Source organism: Solanum stenotomum, chromosome 5 (genome assembly GCF_019186545.1).
Source record: "Solanum stenotomum isolate F172 chromosome 5, ASM1918654v1, whole genome shotgun sequence".
NCBI classification, from domain to species: domain Eukaryota; kingdom Viridiplantae; phylum Streptophyta; class Magnoliopsida; order Solanales; family Solanaceae; genus Solanum; species Solanum stenotomum.
In genome coordinates, this window is record NC_064286.1 from 61,945,556 (window position 1) to 61,962,271 (window position 16,716).

The following is a 16,716-nucleotide window of genomic DNA, read 5'->3' on the forward strand; positions in this document are numbered from 1 at the left end:
ATTTCAAAAGAAAATACACCTTCAATATGCTTCATTTTAGTTGTTGTTCTTGTTTTTTATAGTTAATCCAAAATAATAATTATTATAGAAAATCAAGATATAATGAAGAATTTTTTCTCATTTTACTTAGTATTAACTGTTTTTAAGAATAATAAACACTGAATACTTAACATAGAAAACTAAAATATAAAAAATACAGACACACAATATTATGATTGTTTAGATCAGTTTAACCTTGTTCTTTTATCAAACATTTAATAGTATAAATAATATTTACGTGATCAAATCACTTACTTAAATAATTAGAAATTAATTTCTTGATAAACACTTCAATCAAATGGTACAATAATTAACATGCTGGTCTAAATTCATTTCCCATATGAAGAAAGAAAATTCAAAGAACGACTTTAATTTATGATACATCTCATACCTTTTAATGAAATGCAATTTGTTCTCAAATAATCCTATTTTTATTTCCAATATAAATATAAATTTTTGAAAAAAATAAAATTTGATGCGAATAAATTTTTACCATACGACCATGGTAGGGTTGGGACTCTATAGGGCATAACTGAGATGATTAATGCATAGGTGGACAAAATTAATTTCTCAGGCATCATCAATATCACATGCTCATATTAAATATTGGTGCCTACAACCGACAATTGGAAATAAAACATAACACACTTATATTTTGTGGAGATTTAATATTTTTAAAAAAATATTTTTATTAATATTTATCCAGCATGATATAAGTGAAAACTCGGTTATGAAAGAATATAATTATATACTCCTACAAGATTTAATTTTAAGAGTTTTAACTCATTTCTCCATGAAAAAATTGAAGTGCGAAGGGAAGAGTGTTTCCATTTTTTCTTATGTTTAAAGAGTGATAATATGATAAAACTTCTTTTATCTTTTTGTCTTTTGATCAGCGTGCGAGTAAAAATATATTTTAAAAAATATCCAAGAAAATTATAGGACCCCCATAAAATTGAATAGGAGTATCTTATATAAATTCAATTATAATATAAATATTAAGTTAAACATATTAACAAGCATTGTGTATGCATAATGCATGCAAATAGGGACGTTAACATATAGTATTAATAAGCATTGTATATGCATATAAGCAGGAACGACTCAATAAAATTGATGATCCGTTATTATTTACCCACTTCGACCCTCCATGCTATAGATGAGGCACATTTATGATTTGTGTTTAACACCTCTTCAAATACAGGATATTAATGCCAATTCCACAATCTGCATGATCTTATAATATTGGAATTATTACATGTATGGCTCACAATCTTCTCTGGATATATATATATATATATATATCAATATCTTTTCGGGCTTTCAATATTTAAATTTGACTAATACTATATAATAAATTTTTTATGTCTAAATTCGATCAAATTCAATCTTTTGATTTGACTAGATCAAGATATAAATTATCTAAAAAAAAAAAGGAGTTAGTTGAGTACTTAAAGCTTATTTAACTGTCCAATTTAATATAGTCAATAAAAGAAATTTCATATCTCTAGTTTTCACATCTTTTAGCTCATCTTGATTTATATTAGATATAATAAAAGGTTATACATGGAAAATTAGCTAAATAAATTAAAATAAAACTACATTTCATCAAATATAACATACAAATGTCATCGATAATCATAATTCATAAGTTATAACAATCTTCTTTTACGCAATAAAACTTAGATAATTTTTATGTTAAAAAAAACATTTAACAATATCTTGAAAATAGAAAAACTCCTTCAATACGTGCCTCTTGTGCCATGCAACTCTAACTTAATATAATCGAACCTTAAAGCGAATACTAAAAACAAGCTATTTCGAAAATAATACACTTTGGATTGTTTTAATATAAGTCATATTAGTAGTACTATAACCTCCATCAATCACAAGGTTAACTCCACTTACAAACTTAGACTCATCACTTGCCAAATACAACGCCGCCTCCGCCACATCCTCCGCCGTCGGAGCCACCCCTTTTAAATTCGCCGACGAGCAAATTATTCCGTCCACGACACTCTTATCGACACCCATTGCCTTCACTAACATCGGTGTCGCCACCGCGCACGGCGAGACGCAGTTCACTCTGATCCCATGTTGCCCTAATTCGGCACATAAATTCTTCATGAGTCCCACAACCGCGTGTTTTGAGACGGTGTATGAATGTGGCGATTCGCCCGAGGAAACGGAGGCCGAACTAGACGTAAAAAGAATGACACCTTTCTTTGCTGGGATCATGACCCGTGCAGCATATTTCGCCCCGAGAAAAGATCCGTACACGTTAACGTCGAAAACCTTTTTAAAATTCTCGTTGTCCGCGTCAATTATGTTGTAATCCAGATTCCCTGGAATACCTGTACTTAGGAGTGACAAAATTAGCTCATGAAAACATAAGTTATCTAAATTTGAACGAGTTATTAACTTTTTATGGTCGATTTATTATGTGAAAAATTCCTTTTTAGGCATTATTTTGAGTTTTGTCTTTATTTTAAAAATGTGCAAATATAACTCTTTAGAAAATTAATCTTCTAAGTAATGGTTCAAATGTTTGTTGATATGTTTCTCTTACTAATAAAATATAAAACTATGGTGTAACATTTGAATAACTAACAAAATTCTAGATTTAACATTTTCTCATAAGATTTCTGATTTGCTCAAAGGATGTTTAGATCGTGATCTAAGATTTCATAAGTTGTAAACAAAGAAGTTATTTACTAAACAATAGTCCGAAAAGGGATAACTAGTGAAAATTTCTCCATTTTGACTCGTTCAACTATGTAATAGGAGTAAAAAAAACTTGATAAGAATTCGACAGATTGAATTATGACTCATTGGTTAGCTTATTTTGTTCCGTTCATTCAACTCAAGAAACCTTTGGGAGGTCATTGTCTATGTATTAATTACATATAGCTTAATTTAACCGACACAAAATCAATTTAACCGCTCATTTAACACTCCTACCTGCGTTGTTGAACATGATATCGAGTTTCCCATACTTGGAAATTGTTGTGTCGATGAGGTTTTCGACGTCGGAGACCTTTGTTACATCACAATGTATGTATGTAAAATCATTGTTGTTGTTATTAGGACAATTGAGGAGATTGTTGCAAAGGGATTGTCCAATTTCATCTTGAACATCTGCTAGTACAACTTTTGCACCATTTTGTAAGAAAAGTCTCACTGTACTTTCTCCAAATCCACTAGCTCCTCCTGTTACAATAGCTACTTTCCCTTCTAATCTGCATTTTAAAAAATGTGCATTCAGAATTTGAAATTTATGAATTTTTATAACAATCTCAAGTCAATATATGATAATAACTGAGTTTACAATCAAATATTTATAAATTTTCAATGGATTTCTTAAATATATACATGATTTGGACAAAATATACTAGATTCTCGTGAACTTATGATTTTCTGTAACAACTTAAATTTATAGATTCTTATAACAATCTCATATTAATATATGATGCTAACTGCATTTACAATCAAATATTTATAAATTTTCAATGAATTTCTTAAATATATACATGATTGGGGCAAAGGATACTAGATTTTTGTGAACTTATACTTCATACTTTGCATCCACCACTGATATTGTGTGACAACTTAAATTTTTAGTGAAATGATACAAATCAATATAACTTCAGAACCAACATTGTACGTAGATAAGTTCAATTAAACTCATAACTTTTAGGTTCATGTGTAATGAAGATATATGAATGACATAATTAAGTAAAAAAAAGATGTAAGCTTACCTTTTGCTTGTGTGAACTAGAGGAGAGGAGAAGCCATTCATTTTTAACAATTTTTCTTGGAAATAAGAGAGGAAGTTCTAAGCCAATGAGATTTTATTGTAAAAAAAAAAGAAGAAGCAAAGAAGCATTTTATAGACAGCAAATGAGGTACCCTTTTAATGCTGTAGTATTATTTATATATAGTTGTATTAAATCAGATTGACAACAAGTTATATAGGTACACATGCTTTGCTGCTATTATAAGTTTTGATAGTAATTGATTTAATTTGTAGGATGTGATGATGTTTAATTAAATATTAAATTTAAGGATAAAATGAAAAATAAAAATATAATTCATATTTAGAAATTACCTTATTAATAAAAAGTTTATTTGATTAATAAGTCGAAATCAGTTTATTTTGAGAAGTAATTTTATAACTTTTAAGCCTATAAAATAAAGAGGAATTTTGAATACGTTATAAATTCTTGAATATTGTCTTTTTTAAAGACAAGTGATCAAGATGTGATATTCCTCAAGATCAACTCGAAATATATATCCAAGTGCTAACTAACGTTTTAGGAGATTAAATACATCACAAAAAAGTCCAAATCACTTATGTTTTTGCCAATTAAATACAACACAAGAAGGTCCAAATAATTATACGCTTGAGAAATATGTTAGAAACAATCCTCAAATCATGAAAAAAAAAAATCAAAAAGAAGAAATGAAGAAAATACACAGAATTATATTTACAATCTTAACAAATAAAATCACTTTATTTCTATTTATTTTGTGATTACAGTTTATTCTCTATACTTCAATTTTATTTTTTTAAATAATACTAAAAATAAAAGAACTAACAAAACTTTTAAATTTCAGATTTTGAATTCTTCTCACCGTTTTGGTGAGGTGGGGATCACATTGAATTGGCAACAATTATTGGTCATGAAGTTAATGCTGGAGCTAATTGTAAAACATTATATTAAAAAAAAAAATTAAAGCAAAAGGAAGCAGATCCAACTACTACCAAATTGGGGCACAATTCTCTTGCAGCTGTACTCCCTCCTTTCCATATTAAGTTAATTTTTGAGCATTTTTCATTTTTCAAATTAACTTAACTGTTCAGTTTTAAGACTATTTTTACATTGTTCTTCCAATTTCATCCTTCATTAGTTAGTATTGAAATTAGTGATTAATTAATATTTAATTATTTTAATCATAAATATGACAATAATTAATAAGGGTAAAAATAAAAAACTAGGTTCAATTTATGTCTTAATCTGCTTTTCTTAAAGGGTGTGAAATACCTTAAAAATTAACTTAATATGAAATGGAGGGAGTAATAAATAAATAGATTGCAATTTGCCATGTTCTGCTTCAAGACTAGTCTCTATATTACAGCTCTTTTTCCATCATGACGTTTACTTTTCATTTGTTATTTAATATTTTACATTAAAAAAAAAATAACGAGGAAATGATCTCTTATTATCAGTTGCAATTTAAATATAAAAAGTAACCATACAATGATTTTCTTGTATTTTTTTAATTGATTTTTTGTGAAAAGAATCATGTGAGTAAAAAACATGTTAAGGTTATGTGCGCTAGTCAAGTTTACTTTAAATAATGACTATCATACTGACGTCTTAATATTTTCTTATGAACCTTATATGAACGACAATGTAGATCTCCAAAATGGACCGTCAATACTAGTAAGCCCAAGCTCTTGGGCTGGATTTACTATGGAATTTGTTGGAAAATGTCCAAGTATAAAATTCATTCAAATTTACACGACACACTTTCTTGTTTGGTTTGTCACAAAAAGAAGCTCATCTTTCTATATTTTAGAAACAATTTACCTTTAAATACAATATACAAATCGCGTATTGAAAAAATCCAATATAATGAAAGACATCGTGTGAGCTGCATTATGTAAAAGGTAATGATGGATATCATCAATTCTAAAATCATAACTTGGTATTTCCATAATAACAAAAATCTATCAGAAACGGCCTCTTTATATATCCCACAGATGTAGGAGTAAGGTCAGCGTACACAGTGCATCATAGTCTCCCCAAACTCCACTTGTCAGATTACACAGAATATAATGTTGTTGCTGTTGTTATACAACATTATTTATATAAAAATGATTAAATGAAATCCCATATATTAAGATTCTGGATACTTGAACATGCCTAGTCCTGGATTACACACAGTGAATCCCCCATCAATGAAAAGATTGTGTCCACTGATATACTGGGCATCATCACTTGCTAAGAACAATGCTGCTTTTGCAACATCATCCACCTTCAGAGTAGCTCCTTTAAGGTTCCCAACCGCGCTCATCGCATTCTCAAGTTCTTCATTTTCAAGCCCAATGACCTTTGTCGCCATTGGCGTGACCATCCCGTATGGTGACAAGCAATTCACACGTATACCGAATTGTCCTAGCTCCACCGCTAGGTTCTTGGTGAGCCCCAACACGGCGTGTTTGGAGCTGCAGTATGCATGGGATGCTGCAGCTCCGACCGTGGAGCTTACACTAGCGGTGGAGATGATGCAGCCGCTACGCGTCGGGACCATGACGCGAGCGGCATGCTTCATGCTCAAGAAAACTCCTGTTACGTTGATGCTAAGGACTCGTTCGAAATCTGCTTTCGTGTTGTCTATGATTCTTGACTTGGTCTCGTCGCATATGCCAGCATTGCAGATCATGATGTCGAGTTTTCCAAATGTGGCGATGGTTCTGTCGACAGCTTCTTGGACGTGGTCTTCGTTTGTGACGTCGCAGTGGATGTAAATGGAGTTGGATGAGCCTCCGAGGGTGTTGATGACTGAGTTGCCGAGTTCATCTTGGACATCGGCAATGACCACTTTGGCTCCATGTTCAGAGAAGAGCTTTGCAATTGCTTCACCGATACCACTAGCTCCTCCGGTTACAATTGCTACTTTCCCCTCTAGCCTTCATATACAAAAAATGGAAGTTATAGTGGTCTTAATTTCATAACATTTTTCGCTTTAGAAAGAACATCTAATCTCCAAATGAATTTTCTCCTTGTTTCTTAAATTTTAAGGTGAATACATCTAACTTCCTATAATACAAACAACAATATAAATCCCACAAATAGGGCATGGGGAGGGTAGATGTATACAGACCTCACCCCACCTTTGTGGGGTAGCTAGAGAGGTTGTTTCTGATAGACCCTTGGACTCAAAAAAAGAGAACTTATATGGAGAAGAGTAGCAAGAAAAAGATAGACAGCAAAATATCAAAGTACAAAGCAAAATAGAGCAACTGATAGCCAAATAAACACATTGAAGAATATGAAACTACGCGGTTACAACAGTATATGATAGTCGAAGAATCTATAATCCTACTTCCTATAATATAAAGTATTTAAAAAATACTTATGATAATCACAGAAAAAATCAGTTTACCTAAAGAGTGTGCTTTTTTTATAAAAAAAAACTAGAGAATTTTTTTTGTTGATTGTGGGGTTTGAACCCTAAAAAAGAGTACAAGTATTAGTATTGACAAGTCTATTTAAAATTTGGATGAGAGCAAGATCTTATTCCCTTTGCTTGAAACTTCTTATAACATTTTTCAGCAGAACATGTGATGGCAACAAGAGATATTGATATCAATGGATCTTTTCGAAAGATAAACAAATTAAAGAATTATATGTTGGATGGAACTAACAAACATCGTCATAATTGTTTCCAGAATTAACCATCATATAGTAAATTATCGTATCCAGGCTGGTTCATGACACACTGCCACAAGCTTCTTGAAATAAGTACACGAAATAATTAAGGATGGTTTCCCGAAAGAATGTCTTACACGAATAAAAAGAAAATCGAATTTCATCAATAGTTAACATATGATGTTATATCTAGAGAAAGCTTTCTTATACATACCTTTTGCCGATTGTTGAAAGGAATGAAGCAGAAGCCATAACTGGGAAAAAAACACAACAAACTTGATTTAGGAGGAGAAATGTGAAGAAAATGCCGTCTACACTGAAGAAGCAAATATTGATATATACAAGGAGACTCTACACAGCTGTCTTTTTTGCTGAGCTTTTTAGACAGCCTGCACTGATAGAATATATGCATAAGGAAGTAAGAAAGTGCAGACAAAATTTGGAATAAGAAAACCTGTGTCTTTATCTCTATGGAATACATGAATTAATAATGCAAAAAAAAAAAACTATTTACATTTATTTCTCCTCTTGGTGTCATTTCAACTTACTTATTCATAAGGGTAATGATGTTTCAACTCCATTAGTCCTTTCTTTCTTTAACTTCTGTCAATGAGGTCAGCATAATATCCTATTTTTTTCTTGGGAAGATCGGAATTACCTTAACTCTTAGTTCAATTCAAAAATATGCAACAGACACAGTGAAGATACTGGCAATAACTAAATATAAAAATATAAGGTGCATAAACAAAAGTAAGAAAGAAAAACTTTTGGTTTCTTAGAGTTTCTTTGAACCAAGGATCTATCGGAGACAGTCTCTCAACCTGTGGAACTATATTGGGTATGTCGTTGTAGTTTTGGTGCCTTAGAGCAAACATTGAGAGTGTTCAGGTAAGCTTATAAACACTTTGTGACTTATCTACGCGTTTTATAGACTGAAGCTATTTAGAAGGTTTTAGGTCCTTGATCAATACTAATAAAGAAAACAAGTTTTTCTTAGTTTGAATGAACCCCACAACAATATTTTAATACAAAGGATCAAGACTTATCCATATTTGTTTTTGGTCAAATGTCTTATTCATTAACTAATACCATTAGTAGAGATAATACAATGAACAATCTTAAGAATGAAAATCCATACAAAAAAACAACAAACATGTCATCATCGAATATCTTTTTCAAAGAAACACGAGACCCCACCGTTTTTGACAGGCTAGAAGGAAGCTTTACGAAACACTCATACTAGACAAACCTCTTTTTGTTATATTATAAACCTAACGACTAACACCACCAAAGGCAATCTTGAATTGAAAAGATACAACAACAAACCTCTTTTTGAAATTTGCTACTAGTGAGATTCAAACACACAAGCACTACCTCATTCCAAGTGTCTAAAACCACTAGGCTATAATAGTTTGTTGTGTTAAAAGTGTCCAAAATATATTATTTAATCATTTTACTTGTATATATGGTATTTTTCCCGACGAAGAATTGGACAACCGAACTTGAGCGTAGCTACACTCCTGGGACCCACAATAGTAAACAAAATAGAGTATAAGTTTTATGCATCAACACTATTAGGCTGACGGTGTATAAAATTTAAACTCAATAAAATATTGTCAAAACTAATCACCCTTAAAGTAAAGGTGAAAAGAAGATGTTAGACACCAATAAATTACCTTTCTTCCTATATTTAACAACGAACTTCTCAAAACCATAGTGAAATTTAGAATCAGCATAAAGTCAAAGCAGCATCAACAATAAAAATAGGAAAATAAGAAGAGAGTCAATAGTTCCAACTTGTATAGTTCAAATTCAGAGTCAACTAATTAAGAATGATTAAATGATGAAAAAATATATTACAAGCAACCTATAAATTTTATCGAGCTGAAAATAGTGGAGGCCTTCTCAAAAAAAAAAATAGTGGAGAACTGAATGCTACATTAACTTGAGATCTATCGTGCAGAGGTACTCAAATTGGATCAATGATCGATTTCACAAGATGCATTCTGGAAAAAAGAATTTAGAACCTAAAATGAAAAAAAAAAATGAACCTTAATATCTTGAAAGATTTGAGAGGGGCAGGAAGAATTCTGAATTGATGCAAGGCAAAAACTTCATCTATATTTATTTAACCAAACATCGAAGATGTCGAAGATGAAATTAGGACTTAAAAAGAAGAAAAAAATTAGCTGTTATAACTGACCTATACCTATAGGTTAGGTAAAAAGTTAGGTTAATACACTGATTAGGCAATAGCAATGACCACATTGTAACTGTACAGAATTTATTTGTGTAATAAACTAACAAGTTGATAGCAATAATTAAGCTACTCTAAGATAACCTATATACTCTCCTCAGGAGATGAAACTGACTCTAATTCCCCATTGCCCCATTGAAAAATTATTCAATTAAAAATATAAACAAGTGAGGTATTTCAAAATCTTAGTAAGGGATTCTAAATCTTATATGGCTGATGTGAGATTTTTTATATACCTGAATACTCCCCCACACGTTTAATATGAAGAGTCTAAACAAGTGGAGTATTTCAACACCTTTTTAACCCTTTTGAAATGCTTTTATATAGTGGATGTGAGATGTTGTACAACTCAATTCCCTTACACATTTTATACGAAACATCTCAGCATCCACTAACTCTGTGCTTTCAGGTCCTGTAAAATTGAGGTCCATCCACTAAAATACAAAGGACACACTGGCAGTGAGTAGAATTACCCCTTTCTTTTGGCAGGGAAACTATGGTAGCAAATTCTTCCACCACCAGAAATGCTCCACACAAGTGGTAGTTAGACGTGGACTTCGGTAAAGCTCCACAATAGTGGTCAAAGGAAACAAAAGGAAAAGGACAACATATTTGTCATTTGTTTGCTTCAATCTAAACTTTCTTAAACTATTTGTGTTGTAGCAAATGAATATCTCTGCATTGACTGACATATTTGAATCAAAGCATAACTCCTTCAAATTAGTAGATAGGGACTTGGGAGAAGAGTAGCAACACAACAACAACATACCTAGTGAAATCCCACAAGTGGAGTCGGGAGAGGGTAGAGTAAAAATATTAATAACTTCTACTTAACTAAAACATCTATAAGAGTTTCTGTTCTTGATTGCTCATCCTCCATCTCTCCTCTCACAATCCTTCTGATAAAGGTACACTACACTTGTACATTTGCTGTTCAGAGGAACAAAAATTCGTAAATTTTTCTTTCGGTTTTTTGCAGATTTTCGTGTTTTTTTGTTTCAGATTTAGCTCACTTTCATGGATTCGGGGAGTCTCCAAGTCTGTAGGTCATATTATGCACTTTTGTTTCGTTGCTTCACAATTATTATTTTCAATTTATGCATCAGAACGAGTCTTAGTTGAAGCAGATACAATAGGAAGATATTTATATATATATACAGTCTCAAATGTATGTATATGCACTGGAGATGACCAAAAAGGAACTTTCTTAGACACTTCAGCATAGAATAAATTCATAAATTTACCTTTCAAAGCTGGCAGTGAACAGGCTAGTTGTTGGCTTTGGTGCCACCATAACGTAGCACAAAACCGAGACCATTTGTTCATGAACTTTGAAGTTACAACCTACTGAAATGAAAATTCACCAAGTTATACAATTGGCATTAACAACAATATCAAAATTGCTCATATTGTCAAGATAAAATATCCTGTTGCTGAGGCATATGGATGCCCAGCTACCTACTCACCTTAACTTGTTAACAAATTTGCTTTTAGTAGGTAAAATCGTAGCATCACGGTGGAATATAATACGATTGTAATTGGTCCTGACTATTTGATGCACAATTTTGCAAAACAGCAAAGCTGCTTGGACATTGTCAGGAAGTTGCACAAAGTTCATCGTATCAAATTTTTATAACACATCTGTTTCTCTGAATTGTCTGAGTCATTAAGATACAAAACTAGTAAGCTATGGCATTCACGGGAGACCTCAAAAGCATCTTAGCATCACATCTATCTTGCTAATCGAGGGGGAGGTGGCGTAGTAACTCATCAAGAAGCTCAAAGCTTAAGGCTTTACATGAAAATGCCAGTAAGGTAAGAAAATGGAATACTCATCGCTAGCTTCCCCGGGTAGGAAATGGAGAACTCTAGCCAACTTCCCCGGGTTGCACAAGCAACAATATGGTGTTTATGAAGGAGACATCCTAAGGAAACTCTCTGTTTTCGTCTTTTCAACCATCTTAATCAATTTCATGAAGTAGTGCACTTGCATCTGCAACCAACAGAAGCGACCAAATACTTCTTTTCTATTATTTAATTTACTTATCTGATTTTAATTTTTTCAGAAACAGCATCTCTACCTCCACGAGATAGGGGTAAGTTCTACCTACACTCTATTTCGCCAGACCCCACTTGTGGGATTACACTGAGTATGTTGTTGTTGTTGAATCTGATTTTAGTGTTTTATTCTTTTGCTTCTCTGTTAATTGACTGGCTAAATGATTTGCAGCAACTGGCAAAAACTTGGGATAAAATTCCTCCTAACAGCAACATGTTCTCTTTCTTTTTATATTTATTTATTTGGATTCTCCCACATTATCTATTATAACAATTATTACAAGAATAAGCCTTACTACTTTTTATAAATAAGGAATTTTTTTAAAAATCTCTACTCTCACTCCCCCAACAAAAGGAATATAAGACAATAGAGGTGAAAAATAAAACTTACAAAAACTGCATTTGCATAAAAAGGCAAACTTGATTCCTTCTCTATGAATAAAAAAGCTCCCTTTTGGCCATAGATTTTGAAGTTGAAATTCGAAAAAATTGAGTTTTTAAAGTTGTAAAGAACAACAACATACCCAATTTTAGTCCCACAAAGTGGGGTACGAGAGGTTAGAGTGTAGGAAGACCGATACTGTTTTCGATAGATCCTCAGCTCTAGTTTTTGAAGTTGTACTTCAACATTCATTTTACTTGGGAAAAATTGAACTTTTGTGAGTGGAAGTCCAAAAACTGGTCTGAACTTGAAAATATTTGAAGATCAAATTTCATGGCCAACCGGATATTTGAAGATAAAATTTCGAAAACTTCTACCAAAATCTATGGCTAAATGCTAGCTTAAAGTATGAAGTGAACCAGAAAAACAATATGAAAATAATGCAATAAACTGGAAATGGAAACAAAGACATTCAGAGATAAGTGTAAAATGCACAAATTCAACAAACTGTATAACGAAGAAAATAAAAGTTCTTACCCCGTCCTTTAAGGTAATCCTTTCGGGCCCTTGCGCGGGCTTGATGAGGCCCAATGTTGGGCGTAGATAAGAAGCCGGTGCCGGCGGTAACGCCGGCGGGAGTGAATTTGAGCTGATACAGTGTATGGGAAAGTTTAAAATAGTCTCTTAAGTATATTTTCGAGCATTTTGATCTCTTAAGTTTGTCAAAGTTGAGCACTTTTTGTTTTTTGGTTTTTATCAACAATTTAACAAATGTGTCTTTTAAATTTAACAAGAACTTTGAAAACTAAAGATTTAGCTAAAAACATTAGAAAAATCTAATCAAATTTTAAAAATTATAACATGAAAAGCAATATCAAACAACAAAAATATAGACTAAAATAAGTAGGAGTGGCACTTGCACCTTAAATAATTACACCAAATATAAAAAAATATATCACAATAGAAAAAAATCGTGAAATTCAAATAACTGACCCTAATTTATTTGTGTAGGCATAATTATTACTATTATTTTATTGTTATATATATTATTTACACATTTTTGTTTAAGAAAAGTGATGCCTGTGCAATGCACGGGGCCTAAGTCCAACAATTTGATTTAAAATGTGTTCAAATATGCAATATTTATTATTTTTTTAAAAATAGACCAAACGATATATATTACCTTAAATTTTTAGCATTAAATTAACAATGCATTAATACCATCAAAAAGATATAGTTGGTGCGTAGTTAGGTTTGTCTGTCAACCAAAATAACTACACTCAAATGTTTCAACAATTGATATAACACATTGATTTCATAAAAACTCACTACATAGAAAAGAATCATCAACAATTGTAATTTTGAGAATTAACCAAAAACAAAATCTTTGTCATCAGACCAAAATTGTAATTTCACACATTTTTTAGTTGAGAATTACACTACTAACAATGGTAAAAATATTAATGATAGATCCTAAAAAATATCTCTTGATCTTGCAACTGCTAACAGTAATTTAGCTTTCATTTTTTCAAGCAGATTTTTTTCACATGGATGTTGGTGCTTCTTCAGCGGTACATTTGTACCGTTCAAAAAAAGTAAACTAAAATAGAATTCAGGAGGAAAGTCTTCGTCTAAACTCATGAAAAGAAAGTGACTCTGATAGAGCAGTTAAATACCACTCTAGCTTTTTCCATTTGTATTTCATATTGCTTTCTCCATTTGTATTTAGTCCCTCACATAATCATCCACCTGAAGAGGAAGGCATAACAGAGAATCAGGGATCATTACAAATTTCAACCGAACAAATTAATGCATTTTCAAATTATTGTCATATAAGCTCAATTGGCCTCAAAAATGTCATATATATATATATATAGTCATTGGATGAGTTTGGATGACTTAAATGTAGGGTGAAGAAGCACAATCCATATGCTTGCCTCTGTATCACGCATGGATTAGCTGATTTTTGGAGTCTTGAATTGTTAGTTTTTTTTTTCCCTTTTTTTGAATTGCAATTGCAGCCAATTTCTTTGGAAAATAGCCATCATTGATTATTGTTATATCCCTCAATTAATTGCCTATTTTCCCACTCCACATAAATTATTGTTATAACCCTCAATTAATTAAACCTAACTCATTGATATCATTAGACATGTGACCGTTGACACTCATTCAAGAAATAATTTGGGGAAATAAAGATGATAGTTAAATCTCCTTTCTATAAATATGGTTCTCCTAACACTGTAAGAATTGATTTCTAAATATTGATAAGGAATCAATTCTTTGGAAAATAGCCATCATTGATTATTGTTATATCCCTCAATTAATTGCCTATTTTCCCACTCCACAAACCTAACTCATTGATATCATTATTAGACATGTGACCGTTGACACTCATTCAAGAAATAATTTGGGGAAATAAAGATGATAGTTAAATCTCTTTTCTATAAATATGGTTCTCCTAACACTATAAGAATTGATTCCTAAATATTGATAAGGTAAAATAAAGATAAAATATAAATAGTACAACTCACATAGCATATAGTACAATTAAGTACTGCAGTGTTAGTCCTTTTTGTTGTTGGCTTATATATAGCCTAATTTTGAATTGCAATTGTAGCCAATTTCTTTGGAAAAATAGCCACCATTGATTATTGTTATGACCCTCAATTAATTGCCTTTTTTCCCACTCTACATAAATTATTGTTGTATCCCTCAATTAATTAAACCTAAGTCATTGATATCAATATTAGACATGTGATAGTTGACACTCATTCAAAAAATAATTTGGGAAAATAAAGATGATAGTTAAATCCATTTTCTATAAATATGGTTCTCCTAACACTATAAGAATTGATTCCTATTTATTGATAAGGTAAAATAAAGGTAAATGTGGATAAAATATAAATAGTACAACTCACATAACATATTGTACAATTAAGTACTGCAGTGTTAGTCCTTTTTGTTGTTGGCTCATATATACGGTAATATATATATATAAAAGCATAATAAAGAAGTATTAACATAATTTTTAGATGATTTAATTTTCTTTTTCCTTTTCTTTTCTTTGGTATTTCATGAATAGGGGATTGAAAGAGGTTTATATTGCAAAATCTTTATAGTTTTTTTAAAAAAATCTGCTTACACGAAATACTTAACGTATCGTATTGCCTAACGCACTAATCAATTTGGTTCAATTTTGAGGTATCCGTCACTACAACAATTTTTTTTTTAGCGGTAATGAATAAAGATTGAAAAAGACTTAAAATTTTTATCGGCATTAGTTAATTGTCATTGGATCTAATGTTGCTATAGCTTATAGTCCTTAGAGACCTTTACAAAAGTGTTAATTACCGCTAAAAATACATATTTATCGATAATTAAACTATTATCATTAATTAATTACTGTTAAAAATTATTTTTAATATAATACATTCGATTAATAAACCTACTATTGAACTATTAAGATATCGGTTATTGTTGTCATAGTGGAGATCGAGAACAAATCAAGAATGATTTTTTACCACATTTTAAATTCATCGAATCTTTCTTGGTCATTATCATTATTCAAATCCCACTTATCTTTTTTTTTCTTCCACTTTTCTACACCATCGTTAGGCTGTAGTTGGTCAAGCTTATAACTTTTTTGATAAAGTAATGAATTGTAATTTCATTTCATATTATAAGTAGGTCACCCTTTGACCACATTTCAATCTTACTTGTCATGGTGTGATCAAATTGTCCAAATTATTATTATTATTTAAAAAAAATAAAAATTAAGAGAGAGTAATAGTTTAATAAAAAAAAATTCAACTTCTACTTGAATGATGAAAATAAGTTTTGTTATTATTCAAAAATACTTATTTTGTTTATCAATAACTTAACTAAACATGTTCGTTTTTTAAAGCTTAGTCAAACAGATTGACATTCAAAATTAGATGAAGAGTATATCAGACTCTTTTCCCTTTAGATGAAGGGTATATGTGAGCTTCTTTCGTAATGGTAAGGTATATATAAAATATTTGTATAACGACAATGATATATATGAGTCATTTTTATAACAAGGAGTGTATCAGCTTTTAATGACAAAGCGAAAGAATATATCAGGCCCATTTCCCATAAACAAATTAATGAAAACTACTTGGAAAATGCCAAAAGAAACAAACAACAAGGAGGTACTAGGTAAAAATAATTAAGAACAAAAAAAGAAAAACACATGGTATTTGAACAACTTTAGAAATGAGATAGCTACCAATAAGCAATAATTCCACCAACAAAAGAATTTTCAACTATTTAAAGTGCAACCAATAATGGAATAAATGGACAACATTCTTTAATAAGAAAAAAAATGTAGAAAGACATACAAAATGACAACAAAAAACAACTGATCATCAAAGCACCTTAAAAGCGTTCTCCATTTTTAACCAGAAGTCTAAGATTTAAATTTTGAGTATAAAAAAATCATATCGAAAACCTACCTGAAAACATAAACTCTATAATATGTGAATTCGAATGAGTCGATTATCTATATGAAATTGAGC

General features: G+C 31.0%; 2 protein-coding genes across 7 annotated transcripts; both read right to left on the reverse strand.

Moving 5' to 3' along the window:
* Positions 1-1,654: 1,654 nt before the first annotated feature.
* LOC125865203 (short chain aldehyde dehydrogenase 1-like) lies at positions 1,655-3,937 on the reverse strand. The gene is made up of 3 exons (XM_049545408.1): positions 3,798-3,937; positions 3,001-3,278; positions 1,655-2,393 (listed from the first exon to the last, which is right to left on the reverse strand). The coding sequence occupies exons 1-3, from the start codon at positions 3,836-3,838 to the stop codon at positions 1,855-1,857; spliced, it is 858 nt and encodes a 285-aa protein (XP_049401365.1). The 5' UTR covers positions 3,839-3,937; the 3' UTR covers positions 1,655-1,854.
* Positions 3,938-5,702: 1,765 nt separating this feature from the next.
* On the reverse strand, positions 5,703-12,804 carry LOC125865753 (secoisolariciresinol dehydrogenase-like). Of its 6 annotated transcripts, XM_049545986.1 has the most exons (4): positions 12,713-12,804; positions 10,980-11,082; positions 7,693-7,732; positions 5,703-6,736 (listed from the first exon to the last, which is right to left on the reverse strand). In XM_049545986.1, the coding sequence occupies exons 2-4, from the start codon at positions 11,059-11,061 to the stop codon at positions 5,944-5,946; spliced, it is 915 nt and encodes a 304-aa protein (XP_049401943.1). In that variant the 5' UTR covers positions 11,062-11,082; positions 12,713-12,804; the 3' UTR covers positions 5,703-5,943. The 6 variants fall into 6 exon arrangements, with proteins under 6 accessions (XP_049401943.1, XP_049401947.1, XP_049401944.1 ...); XM_049545990.1 differs by lacking the exons at positions 10,980-11,082; positions 12,713-12,804 and adding an exon at positions 10,209-10,225; XM_049545987.1 differs by lacking the exons at positions 10,980-11,082; positions 12,713-12,804 and adding an exon at positions 8,300-8,411.
* Positions 12,805-16,716: the final 3,912 nt, after the last annotated feature.